At 38.6% G+C, this 21,323-nt stretch overlaps 1 protein-coding gene across 1 annotated transcript in view; it reads left to right on the top strand.

The window, feature by feature from the left end:
• The window catches only part of LOC114666327 (latent-transforming growth factor beta-binding protein 2-like), a 418,209-nt gene that overhangs the window by 116,269 nt on the left and 280,617 nt on the right, over positions 1 to 21,323 (top strand). The window contains exon 3 of the mRNA XM_051919743.1: positions 11,803 to 12,085. Within this exon, the coding sequence (XP_051775703.1) occupies positions 11,803 to 12,085 (283 nt within the window). The remainder of the gene's footprint in view (positions 1 to 11,802; positions 12,086 to 21,323) is intronic.

The following is a 21,323-nucleotide window of genomic DNA, read 5'->3' as shown; positions in this document are numbered from 1 at the left end:
TACTGTACAGGAAGGAGACAAAAATAAGACATCCATGGGATAATCTAATCAGTATAATGCTTGAGCCTTTGAAGCTCATTCAGCCAGTGTGATGTGGTATGCTTTTAGCTATTGTCATTTCCCTTTAACTTCAGCTGTTATCTCTCACTGATAAATGAATGTCATCAAACTTTCAGCCTATGAAAATGTTTGCAGCAGTGTCTGAAACAGAAACCAAGAGCATACAGACCATTTCTGTCTTCCAGTGTAAGTGGTAACTAAAGATAAATAAAGATGAATGATTACATAAGATATTTGTGTAATGATAACTTTGTTCAGTATTTTAAATAAACTAATACACATTAAAAGCTCTTTTAAATCCTCAAGTTGGAGTAATTCAATATTACAATGAATCATGCAGTTTGTAGGCTTCAGCTATTTAGACTTTAGGCTGATTCTGTTTTAACTGTACACCCACAAGGAACTTTTGTACCCCCTGTCATACTTTAGTATTTGGTAGTTATGTTGCTTTTTAGCCCTTACTTTACAAGTAGATATATGTTTTCTTGATTTTATTTCTTGATATAGAAAAGCAGACAAAGGGAACCAGAGGATTAGATTAGATAGATTAAGGCTATCTATTTTGCCAATAAAACTGCTAGGAATTTACTCTGTGAGCAAATCTAAAACCCAAATTTTCCTGTCTTGCACCCCGTGCTTGTTGGGATAGGCTCTCGTTTCTCCACAAGCCCATTCTGGATAAAGTGGGTTTCAAAGGTGGATGGATGGAATCCACCGTGAACTCTACTCCACTATTCTGTATCTCTCGGGTACTCAACTCCAATCCTGGAGGATCTTTATCACGCTGTAGATTTTTTTGTTTTCTGAGAACATTATCCATATATTTTACGGTTCAGAACATTTCCTTCTCTATCATTTATTTTAAAACATTGAATTAGCACAGGTATTTCATGATGCATATACACAGGTTTAAACAGAAGTATGTTAGCTGGAGAGCTGGTGATTCCTTTTATTATTTGCGTCTCATTATTAATGGATGGCTGGTTAAGAAAACAGGTAACAATTTAAGTCTTAATGCCGCTGTTTAAAACTAAAATAGACAATTAAGGGTTCTGAATTGTAACAAATGAGTTAACTAAAACTAAACCCAAAAATATGTGGCTTTAGTAGAAAATAAATGGGTTCTAATTACAAATTCGGTTAAAGCAAAAACCTGTAGCCACAATGGACCTCCAGGACTGGAGTTGAGTATCGCTGCTCTATCTGGTACTACGTCTTCACTGTCTTGAGTCACAGATTTACTGTACATACTCTTTGTTTGAAAGTTTTTCTTTCATTTAGATGCTTATAGAATGGATTTTTTTCACTTAAAACAAAGGCATGGACATTTTTATCCATTTATGAAAATGTATTTATGTTTTTCCTTCTGTTAGCTTTGTCTACTACTCCAATAGTTATCCTTTTTCTGTTTCTTTTGTATTTGTCTTGTCATATTTCTAATTCTTTTGATTTTCTTTCTCTTGAAAGAATATAGCCCTAGTTTTCTCCCATTATTTATCTGTTTCTCTATTACGGTTAATACTATGTTATGGCCAACACTTTACCTTGGGCCCCTTTTTTCCAGAGATTTTCAAGAAATACCATCTCACAATCAAAACCACATTTTTTTTTACCGAGTACATTTTATGTATAAGGAATTTGTTGATTGCATGTGAAGGTGAAACAATTATGTACTTTTTCACACATAATATACATAATTATTTTATTAGCAAAAACCTTAAATGTAGCTCATAAAATTGGCAGATAAATAGGGACAGCAAGTATAGAAAGAAATACCATACTCCTTGGTTTATGCAACATTAACAGTAATTCACTAATCACATTCACTAATCCACTAATTCACTAATTTTTAACTAATACAGTATTAGGATGGACACTATTTGAGAAAACTCAGATTTTAAGATGTTCTGCTGATTTTTTTCATGCGGTGTATTCTAAGGTGTTATTGAAGTGTAACAATCATATATTCAGTTTTTAAACATTTGTATCATCACACCTGCATCCTTTTAAGCGTTGCATTTAATGCGATCTTTCAATTATTCTCTGACATTCTTCCTTGTGTTAACATATGGCAGTAATTTAAAGCATTATCTGAGGTTGTGAAGCATATTTTATCAATTTTCAACTTTTTGAGAGAAGGTGATCTGTTTAGCATACCTGCATAAAGTGACAGGGTAGCTACATTATATTTGACTTTGCAAAAGAAACTTACAGCTAGAATGGGTGTTACATGGCCAGCTAATAGCACATCAATGACTTTTTTTAGCAGTCCATTTTTGTTAAACATATGGTGTCATATATCATTTTCTTCACTATTGTCTTCTGTCGACATAAGGAAGCTTTCTTCAAATAGTTTTTTTACTTTAATGCCATAAGTGATTTTGTGACAATTTTTAGTGGTCATGTTGTCTCTGTTGTGTGCACAAAATACAAATTACATTATGAAAAATGCATGATATTAAAAAGCAAATGGCTGAGCGTAATTATGGCATATGCCCTGAAAACTCCTTAACTTGCTCAGTTCTCACCACTACAGTTTATTCCTGATGCCAGTTAGCCATATAACTGCTCCACCAGTAAGCCTGCACATAACATTTGCAGCCAGAGTCTGTTTTTTTATCACTGCACTTGCAGTCACATGTTTTGTTCACTTGCTGTCTACATTTATTAAATAATTAGTTATAAAATCAAGTAAGTCATAAAATATCCACCTTAATAAAATGATAAGTGTTTATGTGTCTGGTTGCTATGTCTCTGTCATTCAAAAGATGATGCATCACAAAAAAAAAAAAAACAATCAGAGAAGGATACTACAACAAAATAAATATCAGTGAGATCTGTATCTGAGTTTCTAAAAACATAAAATGAGCATTCCAGAGGATTTCATTTCAATTGCTGCACATAAAGAATCAAATCAAGTCAAGTTGGGGAGCATGCACTGGTACAGTGTGTTGCTGCACCCACCACACAACGAAACAACTCGGGATCCTGGTTGGCAACACCCCAGACAGACACGTGGCCCAGGGACTGTGAGACACAGTTCCAAAGGAGTCCAGTCTTCGTCTCAGGTCACTGGATAGCGTCCATGTCTCGCAACCATATAGCAAGGCAGGAAGCACCAGGACTCTAAAGACTTGGACCTTCGTCCTTTTGCATAGATATCGGTAGCGCCACCCACCCCTTTCCAGTGACCTGATGAAACCTCATGCTCTCCCAATCCGTCTACTGACTTCATAGGAAGAGTCACCCTAGACATGAATGTCACCGCCAAGGTAAGTAAACCTCTCAACAACATCAACACTGTCTCCGCAAACAGACATACTGCTGATGGCTATGCCCAAGCGGTCATTAAAGGCCTGGATGTTGGTTTTTATCCAGGACACTCGCAAGCCCAGACACTCAGACTCCTCACTCAGTCTCTCGAACGCCCTGATCAGAGCCTCCATTGACTCCGTGAAGATCACAACATCGTCAGCAAAGTCAAGATCCATGAATCTTTCTTCACCAACAGATGCCCCACAGCCGCTGGACCCCAGGACCTTGCGCAACACCCAGTCCATACAAGCATTGAACAGAGTAGGAGCAGAACACACCCCTAATGAACCCCAGAATCAACTGGGGAAAAAAACAGGGATTCTGCCTCCACTCTGCACAGCACTCACAGTACCAGCGTGCAGGCCGTTCATGATATCCAGCAACCTCGACGGGATCCCGCGAACCCTCAGGATGACCCAGAGGGCAGCTTGATCAACCGAGTCAAACGCTTTACAAAAATTGCCAAAGGCTGCAAAGAAACTCTGCCGATATTCGCGTTTGTGCTCCATGAGAACCCTCAGTGCCAGGATGCGGTCGATGGTAGACTTCTTAGGAGTAATTACTGTTTTGGTTTTGTAACAACTGTTTTGGTTGCTGGTAGGTGAGCAGGTGATCACGGACATAAAGAATGCCATTGAAATATTTTAAAAAAATTTCTCAACTTTCAGATTGCTCCAAACTGTATTATTTAACATGCATTTAGCAGTTAAATATAAGCAGAGGATTATAAATAAAGATTCAAGCCAATTCTTTGCCAATAACCGAGTTTCTGATATAAAAGAGAATGACTTGCAAATGGTAAGAGTGTAGACACCAAGACAGGTTTAGTCTGATGTACAATACCTCTCAGAAAAAACAGAAACCAGACTATGTCATCCAATTAAACTAATAAAAACTCCTACTCATAGATTTCATACAAGCAATACTGAAGTTTGACTTTCAGCCACAACTTAAAGGCAACATAAGGTTACTTGCAAAAAGAACTGGCAATACTTTAGTGTGACAATGTGGGTTCGTTCGCTCCATGCTTCCATCTTGCTTCTGGGAGCCCTTGAACCTGCCACCGTCTGTAATGTCACCGATGAGCTAGACAGTGAGGCACAACAAAGAAGCAAGGGGATGGTGCAAAAATGCAAAGTACTTTTATTTAAAACCAATAAAACAAAACAGTGTTCAGATAAATAGTGCAGTGCTTTAAATAGAAGTCATTAAATAAATAATCCATAAAAACGAGTGACAGGTGGAAGTTAAAATCCATTAGAAAAAAAAATCCTATAAAAAACAACAAGGTTAAAGCAATGGCTGGAAGCTGTCCCTTTAAACAAATCAGCCCGGTGCCTTTCTTCTACTGGTGACTCCCCTGCTTCTCCCGTCCAGGCTATGCACCAAGGAGCCACCCTACCTGCAGCTGACCTTCTCTCTGCATTCTCCTGTTGGTCTGTTCACCTCACCGATCCCTGGCTCCGATAGGCTTCACTAAACTGCGACTTGGGCTCCCCAGCAACCAGGGCGCTCATGCTGGGGCTTTCACGTTCCAAGTCCCGACTCCCGCTGCTTTCTTGGCCTTATGCGGCGAACCATCCTTCTTCCAGTCACTCCTGCTCCTCAAAACGCTCAGCGGGAGCGACCAATACCAATTGCTCCCGGGGTGCCGGCCAAACACCCCATGTGAGCTCACTGTCCAACTGCATATCTCTCCACAGACAGCACATTTGCTCACTCACACACGCATGCACAGGCTTCTCCTTGCTGCTTCCTGTCTTCCTCTACTTCTAACCTCTGTATGTCTTTTGTTCTTTTTTTCTCTCTTTTCCCCTCCTAGCCACCTCGCGCTTCTATTTATTATGGGGATGTGGATCAGATGTGGCAATTAACAGCTCCCGGTATCAATTACGGATTTGGACAACTGCTCACCGCCCGCATCACGAGTTCATCCGGGAACCGCTCGGCCACACTACCACGCCCCCTCTCTAAGCCGCGAGTGCAGCGATTATTTATTTAAAAGTGGCCTTTTTGACATGAGCTGTGGATCTGCTACACCACATTTAGTGATAGATTAGGAGAACTGTGTATCCATTTTGGATTTTTTAAAAAGATTGTTACTTAATTGTTATTTATTAGCTGTATCAAGTAAGCACACATTTAATCTTATTGTTGCATATTTTCATATTCTGAATGGTTCAGTTTTCAGTTTGTGTATTTATCCAGCTCATTAAGGACAAGTAAAGTAATACACTTGATAGTGTACATGAGGATATGGGAAGTATCACCCAAGAACCTTTAATGATTTCCTCCTTGCTTTTTTGCCTTTTTTGTTTTTTCAAGAAATGGTTGAAAATCATATCATTTTGATTAGTATGTTTATTGAGTCTTTTTAAACTTTCATCTGATAAAATTGTGGAAATTATTTTCTAACACACTTGGCCAGTTTTTAAATGATTGCAGATTATTTCTTTCTACCAGCCCAATATGTGACCAGTATGTGTCATTATTCTGTTGCCTTTCAAAGGTGGCTGTTCCTGCAAAAATACAGGAATGTAAAGAAAGTCAACCAGCAGTGATTTATATTGACTGAGTTAATTTAACACTTACGAATCATTCTTTTAAACACATTAATTTTTTAACAATATGGATTACTGATAGGGCGGCACGGTGGCGCAGTGGGTAGATCTGCTGCCTCGCAGTTGTGAGACCTGGGGACCTGGGTTCGCTTCCCGGGTCTTCCCTGCGTGGAGTTTGCATGTTCTCCCCGTGTCTGTGTGGGTTTCCTCCGGGCGCTCCGGTTTCCTCCCACAGTCCAAAGACATGCTGGTTAGGTGGATTGGCGATTCTAAATTGGCCCCAGTGTGTGCTTGGTGTGTGGATGTGTTTGTGTGTGTCCTGCGGTGGGTTGGCACCCTGCCCGGGATTGGTTCCTGCCTTGTGCCCTGTGTTGGCTGGGATTGGCTCCAGCAGACCCCCGTGACCCTGTGTTCGGATTCAGCGGGTTGGAAAATGGATGGATGGATGGATTACTGAATATATTATAGCTGCTTACATTCAGTAACCAATAATGAACTAAATGTCACAATCCTTTGGTTTCAAACTGGGAAGTGCAAAGTTTGTTAAATATGATAATGCATTGAGGAAAGTTGTAGCCACTGTATCTAAACCCAAAATTCTATAGTATGTCTGCCTGTCTGCAGTCATCAGCAAGAATATTGCCTTGCCTAATTGAATAAAGAATACAGGACAAAGAGTGTGACATCCTAGCTAATTAAAAGGTCATGTCTTTCAAGATATGCTAGTTTATGGTAAATAAAAAGTAAAGACTGGGATGGAACAGAAAGTCAGAAAAGGCTAGACATTTATTTCAAGAAATCTGACAACATTTGGCAGTGGATGTAGACTTGCATGTTTTCAATTCATTGCCTGTTAAATCATTCAATTAAAGAAATGAGCGAATTGAAATCAGATGCAAAAGTACAACATTTACAAGACATAATCAAAGGCGTTACACTCTTTGCTAGAATTCTAGATTGAGTTAATGTTACCTCCATTTGTCTTTGAAGCTCTTCTTTATTATCCAGGAAAATTTTGTTGTACTGCTGCCACAGACTGTTGGAGGAAGAGCAAGGCTTTGTTTAGTAATTACATTTGGAAAATGTGGGGGAATTGCAACCCAGAAGATTCATAAGTCTGCCCTTTCAGAAATGTTTCATGCAGAAAACACAAATTATTTAATTTATTAACAAAAATGTTTATTTTAATTGTTAAATGTTTGTTTTCTTATCAAAAACTCTAATGTATTAATTGTATTTTGTCATTGTGTGACTCTTGTTTTTCTAGTATAAAGTACAGCTTGTACCAAAGTTGTTTGTTTATAATTTTTTATACATATTATAAATAGAAAAGCAGAGCGGATCAATTATTTAATCAATTATTAGTCTTGCCTTTAGCAATGCTGGTAATTAATAAAAACTAATTAACCAGACACCCCAAAGAGGGACTCCAAATTAATGGAGGCTGATTAATGCAGCATTGATGCTAGAAATATTATGAAATCTGTACAATTTATGAATAAGGTTCAAACACTTTCACTTTCTCTGTTGTGATCCAGTCATGGAAATAGACTTACTTTTACAAATAAACCAAACATTCCTGTTGAAATAAACAAAATAAAACTTTTTTCTTTTAACATAAGCGCAATAGAAGATGGATATATGCAAGTATATATTGTGACTATTGTATTTCAGTTCTAAAATTTTATTTTGTCCTTGAACATAAAATCCACAACCCATAACTGCAACAAAGCTGGAGCACGTAACAGAGTAGCAACTGAGCCTGCATGGTTCAGTTTTCCAGAGCGTTTTATCAAGTATAAACCTCTGAAACTAAAATTGTAAAAACAATATTAAAAAAGTAGATAGAACAGCAGTAACACCGGAGATTGTTAGCTTTCTGCTTCAAGTAAGTGGGTCTAGTCTATTCACTGTCTGTGTGGAGTCTGTATGTTTTCCTCATGTCTGATGTGCAGTGGACTGCTGTCCCGTTTAGGCCTAGTTTCTGATTTGCATCAAATGACACTAGTTTAGTTAATTAAGTTAACATAAAATAGATGGATAGAAATATGTGAAAGAGAAGCTATATTTTTTCTTTATTGTCAGCGTCATCTCAAATAATAATTTTAATTACTGTTTAAAAATGCCAGTTTATAAACGTGTATTGTAATAAAAAGCCATCTGTTATTCTGTATATGACATCTTTTTAGAAACCAATATGAAAATATCAGTATGACAATAATGGGTTATTCACTTTATCTACTTTTAGGTTCATCTTCTTACTTATTAAATATAATACCTTTGAAAATAAATGAAATAGTTAGTCCCAGGATATCTTAGCAGTGAGCATCAGATGAATTAACAAAGTTCTGAAATTATGAGTATTATGTTACCATTTCTGATTAAATGCTTGCTCAGTCCTCTGTTCTTCCTTTAAGCAGTCTGTGTGGTAGAGTTAGCGGCCAAAGTCTCAGTTTTGTAAATTTGCTCACATTTAAATGAATAGATGTTTTTCTTCAGTATTTACAAAAGTGGGCTTTAATTAATTAGTTTCTCCATTTCTTTGAAACCCAAACAGCTTTTCTTGTAAATGTTTAGGGTATGTAAAGTAGTTAGTTCAACACTTAGTCACTGACAACCATCAACTTGTTAATCATCTTTAACATTAATGCATCATGTTCCAATTCCCCATCTACTGACACATAGCTGAATTGTAAAATGACTACTGCCAAACAACATAAAACCTCCTAGAAGATATAAAACTATTTACTTCAAGAAAAAAATGTTGATTTTAAGCTTACCAAATGTTTTATTTTTCTGCCAAACTTAAAGGATAAATGTTCAGCTTTTTGGCAGTTACATTTTTAAATTAATACAAGAATAGGGATAAAAAACAAGTACCACAAAATAAATTAAAAGCACAACCAAATCAATAGTGGCAACATTTCTTGCACCAATCCCTATTTATTGAAGTTTCATTTATTTACCAATTTTAATATGTATGAATGTATTTATTTATGTATGTATGTGTTTGGTAGTTTAAAGAGTAACTCATTTGCCACTATTGTAAATGGATAAGTGTGAGGACTGGCAACTAAGAGAAAAAACTCACATTGAAAAGAAAAATACACAAACCGGGTGAAGAAACTCCTCTGTAATATATTTTCAAAAGTAGATCTTGACCTTTGGCACCACTGACCTATTGTGCATTGTTGTAGAAAGTTGTAAGCGAATTTGACTGGGAGCCATGTTTTAACATTATGTGAACTATTAAGGTGTTTTCCTGTGAAAAGATTAGTTCTCAGCATAAACAATTTCAAAATGCAGTGTGAAGGTCAATTTTAAGGAAGAATAAGAAACATATGACAAAGAGCTAGGCTACAATATCTGCTGCTCTCTAACAGATCATCGCCTGGTCTAATATTTATCTGAAGTTTTTTTGTTACTAGACTTGCACTACATGACAACAATCCATCCATCCCTTATCCAACCTGCTATATCCTAACTACAGGAACACGGTGGTCTGCTGGAGCTAATCCCAGCCAACACAGGGCAGGAAACAAACCCCGGGCAGGGCGCCAGCCCACCGCATACATGACAACAAGTAACCATGTAATGTTCTAGTCACTTCTTGTTAACATAGGTGGTAATTATTTGGTATGGATACCACGGCGCTTGGTCAAATATCAAACTGTCTACAGTTAAATTACTTTAGGCCTTTTTTAAGAATTATAGGTAAACAATTTGAAGTAAAAATAACAGATTATATTTTGGGTGTTTTTCAGACATCGGTGTTCTTTCTTTTGACTGGTTAAAGAAAACACACAAAGAATAATAACACAAAAATGGTATCTATGCTTTCAGTGTGTGCTCCTTCAGTTAATTTGATTATAGGAGTGAACATGTTGTTTCTAGACATCTAGAAAGCAGCAGAACATAAATCACGGCCTAGTAACTAATGTCTTGCACACCTAAAAATTTTAAATAAGACATACTGTAGTTTGTACGGGACACAGATTGACATATTGGTGCTTTTTTTAATTTCCAGTACTAAATTAGTAGAGCACAAATAAATTGGGACAATGATCTTAATAAATATATGATTGCATAAAAAAAAGGAATGTGTGCAAGTGTACTGCACAAAGTTGCTTCATAGCTGTTGTACCAGATACTGTCACTCAGGTGTGTCAGAGGAGCCCCTTCTGGGTTCATCTAAGTTCTACCCCCTCAGGGTGAGAGGGGGCACTGTCATTAATGGTGTCATCTCTTCCCCAAGAAGTCACCCCTTCAGGCCAGTTTACTCTGGCCGTTCTGGTCAGAGACCCGTAAAGAAATGACGTCCCCATCTCACTTGGACCCAGTCTTGATTGAGGATGGAGCTCTATGAACCAGACCACTCTTTCAAGCCTATGATCTTGAAGCCGAGATGGCTGCTTTTTTTGTTCTGTTTTTGTGCTTTGTGCCCTCATTTCCTTCTTTTGTCCAAACCTGCCTTTGAATAAAAAGGAGTGAAAACCCCAATACTTCTCTAGGCTCAACCTGTATTTCCTCCACCTGTCCACAAGGTTAAAACAATTAATGAGTGGATAAATTGGGACTGCATCATAGTTCATGTGTAATAGGAAAAGGAGAATTATTAATTGTAAGCTTCAAAATATAGAATTTTAAACAAAACGTGAAGGTTTTTAAGTCTAAATCAAGTTCTGCCTAAAGTGTTGATGAGCAAATATAAAATGATTTTTCTGTCTGAAAAATTCATTGTTTCATACCTGCTATGCTACTGAACCCAACATATTCTATCTTGTGAATGATGCGTGTAAGGGCTAATGTGCAGCTCCCCACTAAAATACACTGCTCAGACCATCACTGACTCACTGCCAAAACTGTGCATGCTGGATGATTTTGCAGGCTGCATAACATTCACCACGGCGCCTCAGGACTCTTTCACGTCTGTCACATGTGCTCATTGTGAACCTTCTGTCATCTGTGAAGAGAACAGGGCACCAATAGCGGAACTGCCAATTGTGGTATTCTCTGGTGAATGCCTATCCAGCCCTCTGGTGATGGGTTGTGAGCATATGTCCCACTAGAGGACATCGGGCCCTCATGCTGCCCTAATAGAGTCTGTTTCTGACAGTTTGGTCAGAAACATGCACACCAGTAGCCAGCTGGACGTCATTTTGTAGGGCTCTGACAGTGCTTTTCATTATCCTCCTCACACAAGGAGGAGATACCAGTCCTGCTGCTAAGTTGATGCCCTTCTACGTCCCTGTCCAGCTCTCCTTGTGTAACAGCCCGTCTCCTAGTATGTAATCCATGCTCTTGAGACTGTGCTGGGACCTTCTTGCGACATCACCTATGGTGGTGTCATCCTGGAGGAGTTGAACTACCTGCAGGTACCGCCTCATGCTACCAGTAGTGGCAAGGAGACTAGCAAAATATAAAACTAGAGAAGAATCAGTCAGGAAGGGTAAGGAGAGAGAGCAGTTGTCTGTGACCACCACCTGCAAAACCATTCCCTGTTTGTGGTTTGTCTTGCTGTTGCCTCTCCAGTGCACCTGTTGTCACTTTCATGTATACTGCAAAGTGAAGCGAGTGAAGTTGATTCACAATCACTTATGCTTCCTAATTGTACTGATTGATATCCCTGAAGATTCACTGACTTAGTGTTAGACTGTGATGATTAAGTGTTCCGTTAATATTTTTGTGCAGTTGTATTTTGTATTGTGTTACTGAGGAATATGGCAACAAAATACATGTGTTCTGAAAATTCTGCCTTTTGTATACTTTTGAAGTATGAGTCTATTTCCGATGTAGTAAAAATGAACAGACAGAGGAAAAGCTGGTTTTAATACTTTTTTTGTTTCTTTCTTTTTTTGTCTTCTAGCTGACTGCAACCCTCCGTGCCAAAATCGTGGCTCATGCAGTCGTCCACAGACATGTGTTTGCCGCTCTGGCTTTCAAGGTTTTAGATGTGAGGAAAAGGCCCCCGAACAGGTATATATCCCTTCAGGCACCTCACGAGTGCTCCAGCCAGTCCGGCCAGCTTCAGCCCATCTTGACAGAAGAAAACTGGAAGCCAGCGTACGAGGAAATTTGACTAGAAACAGAAGTGAAAGCATCCCAAATTCCAGACATAAACCTGCATCCACAAGCCAAGTTCCTTCCACGTAAGTCAATTAAAATTCTTGCTGAAAGGAAAAACAATTCTGTCCTAATTATTTCAAATGAAAGAAAAACAAAGAGAAACTATTTTTTAAAGCTGTGCCTGTGGCAATTTGCCCACTAATAAGAAAAAAATATAAGATAACGGTAGAAGATTGACTGACTGATTTATTGAGGGGGCTACCAAGCATATAATACATTATGTTAAACTAAGCTAGACAACTCTTTTAACTAATTTTAAATATAAGGTCAGTCTCAGTGGTGTATACTATATACCTTCTGTATCATAAATTCAATAAATTTATTGCATTCTTATGCTGTCATACAGTTCTATCTTCTCTGATGTTTGTGTTTCATACTTGGGAATCAGATCCAACATTATTTTGGACAGATCTTACTATTAAATAAAAGAACATTTGTTCATGTGTATTTTAGTAACAATAATGGGAAAAACTTGGAGTGTCATTTCCTGTAAAATAACATTTCACAACATAGCTTAGTATGACCCCTGAGGATATTAACTAATGCTCAGACTCCCGCCAAAGCAGGGCATTCCTCTCTACTCAGCTCACATGAATGAGCTCAGTGTCAAGCTTTATCCAATATGGAATACTGACGTTCAGATTTGCAGCTAGTAAGTGTTAAGAAAAAGTGGTTATTAGAGTCAGCTGTGTTTAGATTAACCAGGCTGAAACCTCTGTGTTCACAAGGTGTCAGACATTTCCTGTGAGCATAACAAAATCACAAAATCTGTTGGCCTCCAATCTGATAGATCTTACCAATTTTCTGTAGAGGTGCTCGTCCACTATCCGTCTTTTGGGAATGGAAGACACAGTCAACTAAAAGGCTGACTGCTGGTGAGGGTCACCAGGATGTACTCTGAGATATTATTGTACATGTGTAGCAATGACATGACATGTATCTAGTCTACTTTCAAGCAGGGGTGACTTTTCTGAAATGTCATATTTATACAGCAATGAAATTTCTATAGTAGATACTTTCTGTTATGGTTGGTAATCACAGTTTCCAATCAATGGTGTATTTCACTATTAATATTAATACTTTACTTAGATACTTGCAAGTTTATGTACTTCACCTACATATTGATTTGGCCAACGTTCTAAAAGTTCAGTTAATTGTACATTTTTGTGTCATCCAATATTGCACTGGTGCTTAAACATCTTGTGCATCTGTAATCACATGCTGTTTAATACTAGTCTCAAGCTGAGTAAGGGCAGCAGCTCAGCAGTTTTTGGGACACATCATTTGTAAAACGTGTGTAAAATATTACATCTAATTCATAACACTGGTATGTATAGATAAAAAAAAAACACAGAAGGCTCCCTACTATAAAAAAGGATTCCAGGGTTCATGAGTTGTGAAGTGGTAGTCATGCACAAAAGCATTCAATGCAAATCAGACATTTTGGCTTAAGAGTCCATCACAGACACCAAGTATTTTTAACGTATGTTTCCCATAGTACTATTTTTAATTTGATGGAAGTTTTTTTCAGGTAGTGTTCTTGATGCTTAAAATTCTTTACTTATGTTGTGGTTGCTCAGATAACAGAGGCACATAAAACTTCTTCATCCTTTCTTCAGTGTGTAGCATCCCTTGAATGTCAAGCAGTATTCCTGTGCATCACAGCATATCTAGGCTTTTTCTAGTCACTAACCTATAGATTGTCCACTTTAATGTATACGTCTCAACTTTTAATGGTAGGCTTAAAGCACAGAGCAGTATTTTGACTTTTGTAGATTTCATACAATAATACTCTATGTGTAGTAAGTATATAGTTTGAGACTGTTATGAACAACTTATTTATTGTGCATGATTTTGATATAACAATTTAAAAAGTGTTCAATGTGAATTTTGTTGAGCAGAATAGTTACTATGCATAAAATAGCAAATCGTCAGAAAACTGATGAAAAACTTTGTTTTATTCTCTCCATGCCAGTTTCATTTTGTTTTGTTTTGTTTTTCTTCATTTTTTACAATTTTTTTCTAATCATTTTCAGTACTCTGGTTTTCATTCATTCATTCATTCATTCACTCATTTTCTGATGCCGGGTCGCGGGGTCAAGAGTCTTAGCAGTGAGACCCATATGTCTTTTTCCCCAGCCACTCTTGCCAACTCATACTATGGAATCCCAAGGCATTCCCAGGCAATCTGGGAGATATAATCCTCCCAGCGAACCCTGGGTCTGGATGTCCGTGATTCTCATCCTATCTCTAAGGGAGACCCCAGCCACCCTGCTGAAAAAGCTCATTTCGGCCACTTGTATCCGCAATCTCATTCTTTCAGCCATTGTCCAAAGCTCATGACTATAGGTGAGAGTAGGGACGTAGATCGACTGGTAAAGTGAGAGCTTTGCCTTCTGATTCAGCTCCTTCTTCACCATTTCAGATCGGTATAGCCACCATATAACCGTTCTCACCGCTCCAATCCATCTATTGAACTCACCATCCGTTTTCAGTTCACTCAAGAACAAGACCTGAGGTACTTAAACTCAATTTGAGGTAGTACTTCACCTTCCACTCGGTGAGGACAGTCCACCTTTTTCCAACTGATGACCTTGGACTCAGATTTGGAGGTGCTGATTCTCATACCTATTGCTTCACACTTGGTCACAGATTGTCCCAATGCGTGCTGGAGTTTGCAGCTTCTAAGTCCACAAAAAACATGTAGATGCATTGAGCTTATTCCCATGCCCCCTCTAGAATAAAGCTGGTCCACTGTTCCATGGCATGAACATAATCCACATTGCTCGTCCTGGATCTGAGGTTCCACAACTGGGTGGAGTCTCCTTTCTAGTATACTGGCATAAGCTTTCCCAGGGAGGCTGAGGAGTGTGATCCCCCGATAGCTGGAGCACACCCTCCTGCCCCCCTTTTTAAAAATGGAGACCAACACCCCAGTCTGTCATTACAGAGGCACAGCTCCTGATGACCAAGTAACATTAAACAGGCGTGTCAGCCATGACAGCCCAACAATATCCAGAGCCTTCAGCGTTTCTGGGTGCATCTCATCCACCCCTGGGGCATTGCCACTTCAGAGGTGCTTAACTGCCTCTGTAGCCTCCCACAGGGAAATGGGCATTAATGCCCCATCAGCTTGTGGCTCTGCCTCCTCCACCAAGGGAATGTCCATTGGGTTCAGAAGCTCTTCAAAGTGTTCCTTCCACCACCAGACAACATGTTCAGTCCGGGACAGCCCTTCTCCACCCTTGCTTAGAATAGCCTGTGTGAATCCCTGCCTTCCATTTCTGAGTCACCTGATGGTTTGCCAGAATCTATTTGAGCCCGATCGATAGTCTTTTTCCAAGGTCTTTCCGAACTCCTCCCAAATCTGGGTTTTTGCATCCCTGACTGCCAAGGCCACGACCTTTTTGGCCTGTTGGTAACTCTCTGCTGCTTCAGGAGTTTTCCATACTAACCGTACATGGATGGCCACCTTTTTCAGCCTGATGGCATCCCTTACCTCTGTTGTTCACCATTGGGTCCTGGTGTAGCACAAGAGGCACCAATGGCCTTCAGAATGCAACTGTTTGCAAATACCTTCACAATGGAGGCTTTGAATAATGTCCATTCAGACTCTTTTTCTGCAGGAAAAGCTCTTTTGGAGGTTGGAGTTGAAGGTCTTCTGGACAGGGGCCTCTCCCAGGCATTCTCAGTCTATGCTCACTGCTTGCTTGGGATTTCCAGATGTGTCCAGGTGCCTCCCCAACCATCTGACCCAACTCACCACCAAATGGTGATCAGCTGATAGTTCTGCTTCTGTCTCCAGAACATATGGCCACAAATCTGATGATATGATTATAAAATCGATGGCCTAAGGTGCTCTGGTACCAGGTGCACTTATGAGACACCTTATGTTTGAACATGGTGTTTGTTATGGGCAAACCATGCCTAGCACAGTGGTCCAGTAACAAACTCTGGCTCCTCCCCCTTAAGAGAGGTGATATTCCACATCCCAGGAGTCAGTTTATGTATCTAGGTTCCATTCCACCAAGGCCTCTGCCTTCCACCGCTGCCCAGGTCACATTGCACCCAGCCCCAAGAGCTCCTCCAGGTGCTTGGTTCACTAGAGGGCTGTCCAACATTATGTTTTCGGGCTGTGCCTCACTTGGCCCCATAGTAGGCCTGGCCACCAGGCGCTTGCATACGGGCACTTTTTCCTGGCATGGCTCCAGGGCACTTTTTATGGTTTTTGTCAGTTATCATTTTTGCAAAAATAATATTTTGATCAATTGCTATAACTGAACCTATACTGAGTTTTGTGATTAAAGCATATACTTTTTCATTAAACCATCTGTGTGTGTGTGTGTGTATTCCTTGCTGCACAATTTTCATAAACTTAGTTATATTTAAACATTTTTGTGTACTGAATCATCTTTTTTGGAAAAAAACAAAAGGCATATCTGTGCTTCTGAATCACACACAGAGTCATAATGTTAGTCACAGTTATTTCTTAACCTACTTTAGGAATCAGTCCCATTGGGATGCATTATATTTATAGTCTAAGGCACAGGTGTCGGACTCCGGTCCTCGAGGGCCGCAGTGGCTGCATGTTTTCATTCTAACCATCTTCTTCATTAGTGAGCCATTTTTACTGCTAATTAACTTCTTTTGCTTTCGTTTTAATTAACTTGACTCGAGACCCTTAGTTGTCTCTTTTTCCTTAATTCGTAGCCAAACAATAATGAGACAAACAAGCCACCACGTGACCAGCTCACCTGTGCCCATCACACAATATCTGAAAATAAAGAAAGGTGAAGGTCTCAGTAAGGTTGGTCTCTCAGGTCACCAAAACATTTTGACGATGTTCTTAGAAAAAACAGAAAAATTGAAAAATTAGGAAATGTCTGCTGTGGCAGAATGAGAGCAGCAACAAGCCATTGAATTAAATAACGGGTTTAATTAACAGCAAGAATCAGCTTCTCATTAAGAGACTGTTTGGAGTGAAATTGGTTGGAGTTTGAAATCCCAGTTTAGCTGCTCATCTGTTGGCTCGTTTCACGTCTCATTTCTGTTTGGCTGCCATTTAATGAAGAAACAAATCAATTCAGAGGACTGAATGCTTAAAAACAGGGCTATTGAAATAAAGGGAAAAGGAATTAATTAGTAGTGAAAACTACTCACTGATTAGGAAAAGGGTTAGAATGAAAACCTGTAGCCACTGCGGCCCTCCAGGCCCGGAGTTCGACACCCCTGGAAGGTGTACAAAGTAAAGAGAAAAGGAAGCAGGACTGTTCCTTGTTGTGCCCCAGTGTTGCTCATCTTCATATCAGAAATACAGTCCTTGAGTCTCACAAACTGCCATCTTCCCAACAGACAGTCCTTATCCAGGACACCATTGGCTCACCCACCTGCATGTCTCTGAGCTTACCTCCTAACAGGGATGGCAGGATGGTACCAACGTCACTGGAGAAATCAAAAAAACATAATCCTCACAGTGCTGCTAGCTTTGTCCAGATGAGAATATGCCTTGTGGAGCAGACAGATAATTGCATCTTCCACTCCAATCTTTGTTTGATTGGTAACCAGTAATGGGTCGAGGTGGTCTACCTTATGATGACCCATATAGTCCAGAACCAGCCCTTCAAAGGTGTTGATGATGTGAGATGTAAGTGCCACTGGTCTGTAGTCATTCTTTGGAACAGGAATAATGCATGTTGTCTTCCACTGCAGCGGCACTTTCTGGAGCCTTCAGGTGACAGGAGACCCCACAAAGCTGGTCAGCACAGGCCTTTAGAACTCAAGGATTAAATACATCTGGACCTGCAGATTTTCCTGTGTCCCTTATATCCTTCACATACTTTTTCTCTTTCTGTCAGGTCAGATGTCCAAAGTTATCTTTCTGTTTTCTTTCTTCCTTTCATTTTACAACCTGGTTTTTGCTCCAATGGGCTGGGACCATTATGCTGCCAACTCTATGAACACAAAGGTCTGCTATCCTCATTCTAGTCACAACAACAACAACCTTGCCTCCAACCCTTTATAAAGTGAATTTCCTAGCTCCTACAGAGAGATGCTTGACCTCGAATGTCCTGGGGGACTATTACACACTTCCTCGCAAGCTCTGTTTCACACCTCCATTTCCCAGCTGATGGCTGGCAAAATCGCACAGTTTCTGTCCCTCTGGCAGAGCCCCTTAATTTTCAGACATTACAGGATTTCAGCTATTTACAATGGACAATATAAATGTATTAAAAAAATCCACAAAACAGATTAACATGCTTATTCCTGAATTATCAGGGTATACTAAAAGTGCTAAATCTTTCAGCTTGAACAAATAAGCAGAGGACACTCTACAGATTTTCTGAATTATAATCGGAATGCATATGTTAGATGTAGGGTCTCTCTCTTGCATCTTGGTAGTAAAGTCCAAATTATGTGAAGGAAGGTACCATCTGATATTTATAAACAAAGTTCATAAACTGACAAAGGTTCTCCTTAAAACTTCTTCACTTTCTCTGTTTTGTGGTTCAGGCATGGAGATATATACAGTATATAGCTTACAGATAAGATACATATTTATAATGCAAGGATTATACAAGATAAAAATATATATTTATAGACAAATCAACATGAAATATAATGCTAAGTAAAAGTTGTTTTTCTTTTCCTTTTTCTCTTGTTTAGAGGAAACACAAAGTATATTTCTCTCATTTAATTCTGGTTTTGTTAGTTCATTTTAAGAACATAATATCAAAACACTGACCAAATGTATACAACAGAGCAAATGCAATAGTATTTTCCAAAGACAGTCCATGAAACTCTGCACTCTACTTCAGCCTGACTGAGAGATCTAGACGACTAGAAAACCCCAACTAAATTGACTCTTTATACAGTATTCTTAGGGTAAAGTAGCAAATAAAATAAAAACTGTTCAGCACAGCACAAGCCTGACATGCTAAATGTTGGATTAAGGAGTTATTGCCAAATTCTGAAAAGTTGATTTTTTTTTCAGTCTGAGATAATATAAAACATCACTTTTGCTCAGAGTTGTAGAAAAGCGTATTGGAATCCTTCTAATTGAGAAAAGTAAGTCTTCATACAAGTAGTGTGGCATACCATATTACAACTAGTTTTCATAGCACACTTTTTTCCCATCTGGCATCACTCCAGATATTACTCTTAAGGCATTAGAAGTGATTTTAAATTGAAGACTATCCAAGATATCTAAGATATAGATTTTTTTCCAAAAATGGATTAATTGTAGGAGATCCCCAAAACATATGAAGTAGTGGCATAGATAGTTAATGAGATGGCTTACAAGTTGTAGCTTGGCAATTGTATACGAGATATATTTGAACAATGAACAATTTGTAGCAGCTGCATATTGAAATTGAATGTATTTTGTGAATGCCTGAATTCTGTTCATTTTGTGAAATTTTCATTGAAAGATCCCACTCTTTTCATTTCCTGAGGTCATCAAGGGCTGATTTCCTTCAAATGTTTTGATATAATGTGTGATGCAGTGTGTCTTCACCCAAACTCACCAGTATCAATAAATATATAGATGAGAGATGAGGGAAGTGGAGTAGACTGCTTTTGATGAGGTTTCTAATTTGCGTATAGAAGAAATGTATTGCTTTAAGATTACATTTTGTGCATAAAAGTTAAAAGATTAAAAAACATTATCAACATAGAGATCTCTAAATGTCACAATCCGTAGTGATTTCAGCAGGTTGAATACCATAAAGATGTGCTTTACCATAAAGAGGTGCTACGTACACATACAAATGTGACTCTAGGGACTATGGGGGCACAGATTCTTTATTTTAATTTTGTTAGAAACAGATTAAATAAAGACTGCAATAAATATGAAGTTTTTACAGAAGATAGAAAAACAATAATAGAGTAAATTAAAAAAAATCTAAATAGATAGATAGATTTAGACTTTATTAATCCCAAGGGGAAATTCACATGCTCCAGCAGCAGCCTTCTGATAAAAATAAAAAACAATATTACATTAAAGAGTGATAAAAATGCAGGTATAACAGACTGTAAATTTAAATAAAGTAAAATAAATATTTTATTTAACATTTATTTAAATAAAGTAAATAACATGCAAATAAGTGTAAGGTATGTGTACACATGGTAAATATAAATAAATATAAATTGCATATTGTAATCCTTAAAAAAAAAATAAAAAGTGTACATAATAGAAATTTAAAAAACAAAAAAAATGTTGTGTAAAGGTATTACTGTAACTTTCAAAATTACATTACTGTTTTCGGATTTTGGCTATGATAAATGCACCCGCTATGTCCTCCAACTCCAAGGACCTTTGAACACAGCATGCTACTGAAGTTAGTGGTCGGGGTGAAAGCCTCTCCTCGCACATGGTAGGTCTCAAGTAGGATTTAAACAGCTTTTCACCACAATGATGGGAACAGTCCGGGCTGCAGAGGGGCTACATTCTGACTTCTTAGACCCCGTCCCACTGTTACCCACACACCCTGTGGCTGAATGGGCGCTGCTGATTTTTGCCGCACACTGACTACAGTGGATTCTGGAGAGGCTAAACCTGAAGCAGATATAGTCGAATTCTCTAAACCAACTGAGTCAATCCAATGTTTCCCTCCAGACATGTTAATGCTCTTCATGATTTATGAAATCATCTTTGATAACACTTAACGTTATTTTAAAAAATAATGTTTATCACAAACACCAACATTCTCACACTCTCTAGATTGAGGCCCCCAGAGGAGGGCTTCTGCTGTAGTGTGTCGATGCTATGCTTCAGGGGTAATTTCCATTAATTTGTTGTTATAATGAGTACCTTTGTAAATGGACTGCCTCGGGGGGCTCCAAGCAATCGCCTGCCTTGCCTGTCCTGTTTCTGTGTCTCTGAACAGATAAGAGCTTCTCTTCCGTTAAGAGTGCCTAACATTGGTTCCATATTTTTAAATGGTGAACCAATATATTGTTACTGAACTGACAACAGTTAGTGCTGACTGGAGCACAGAGCTAAGTCAACAGTAACGATTTTGAAAATAATTTTCTTTCGAGGGCTGACTATACAGGTGTGGTTTTGATTACTTTTTGTCTATATTTTCAGCCCAGTATCAGAACTAAAAGTTCAGTAGCACCATGTCAACTGTAGCTTTAGCTCTCTGTAGCATCATGTTTTTTTTAATATGTGGCTGTTTTGAATTCACCATAGATTACTGTATCTAACAATTGAGTCTAATTCTATAAAGAAGGATATGATACTAATTGTAGGCATTATAT

This window comes from Erpetoichthys calabaricus, chromosome 16, assembly GCF_900747795.2.
Source record: "Erpetoichthys calabaricus chromosome 16, fErpCal1.3, whole genome shotgun sequence".
Classification (NCBI taxonomy): Eukaryota; Metazoa; Chordata; class Cladistia; order Polypteriformes; family Polypteridae; genus Erpetoichthys; species Erpetoichthys calabaricus.
Note: the sequence above shows the minus strand (reverse complement) of the source record. Positions and strands in the feature narration are given on the sequence as shown.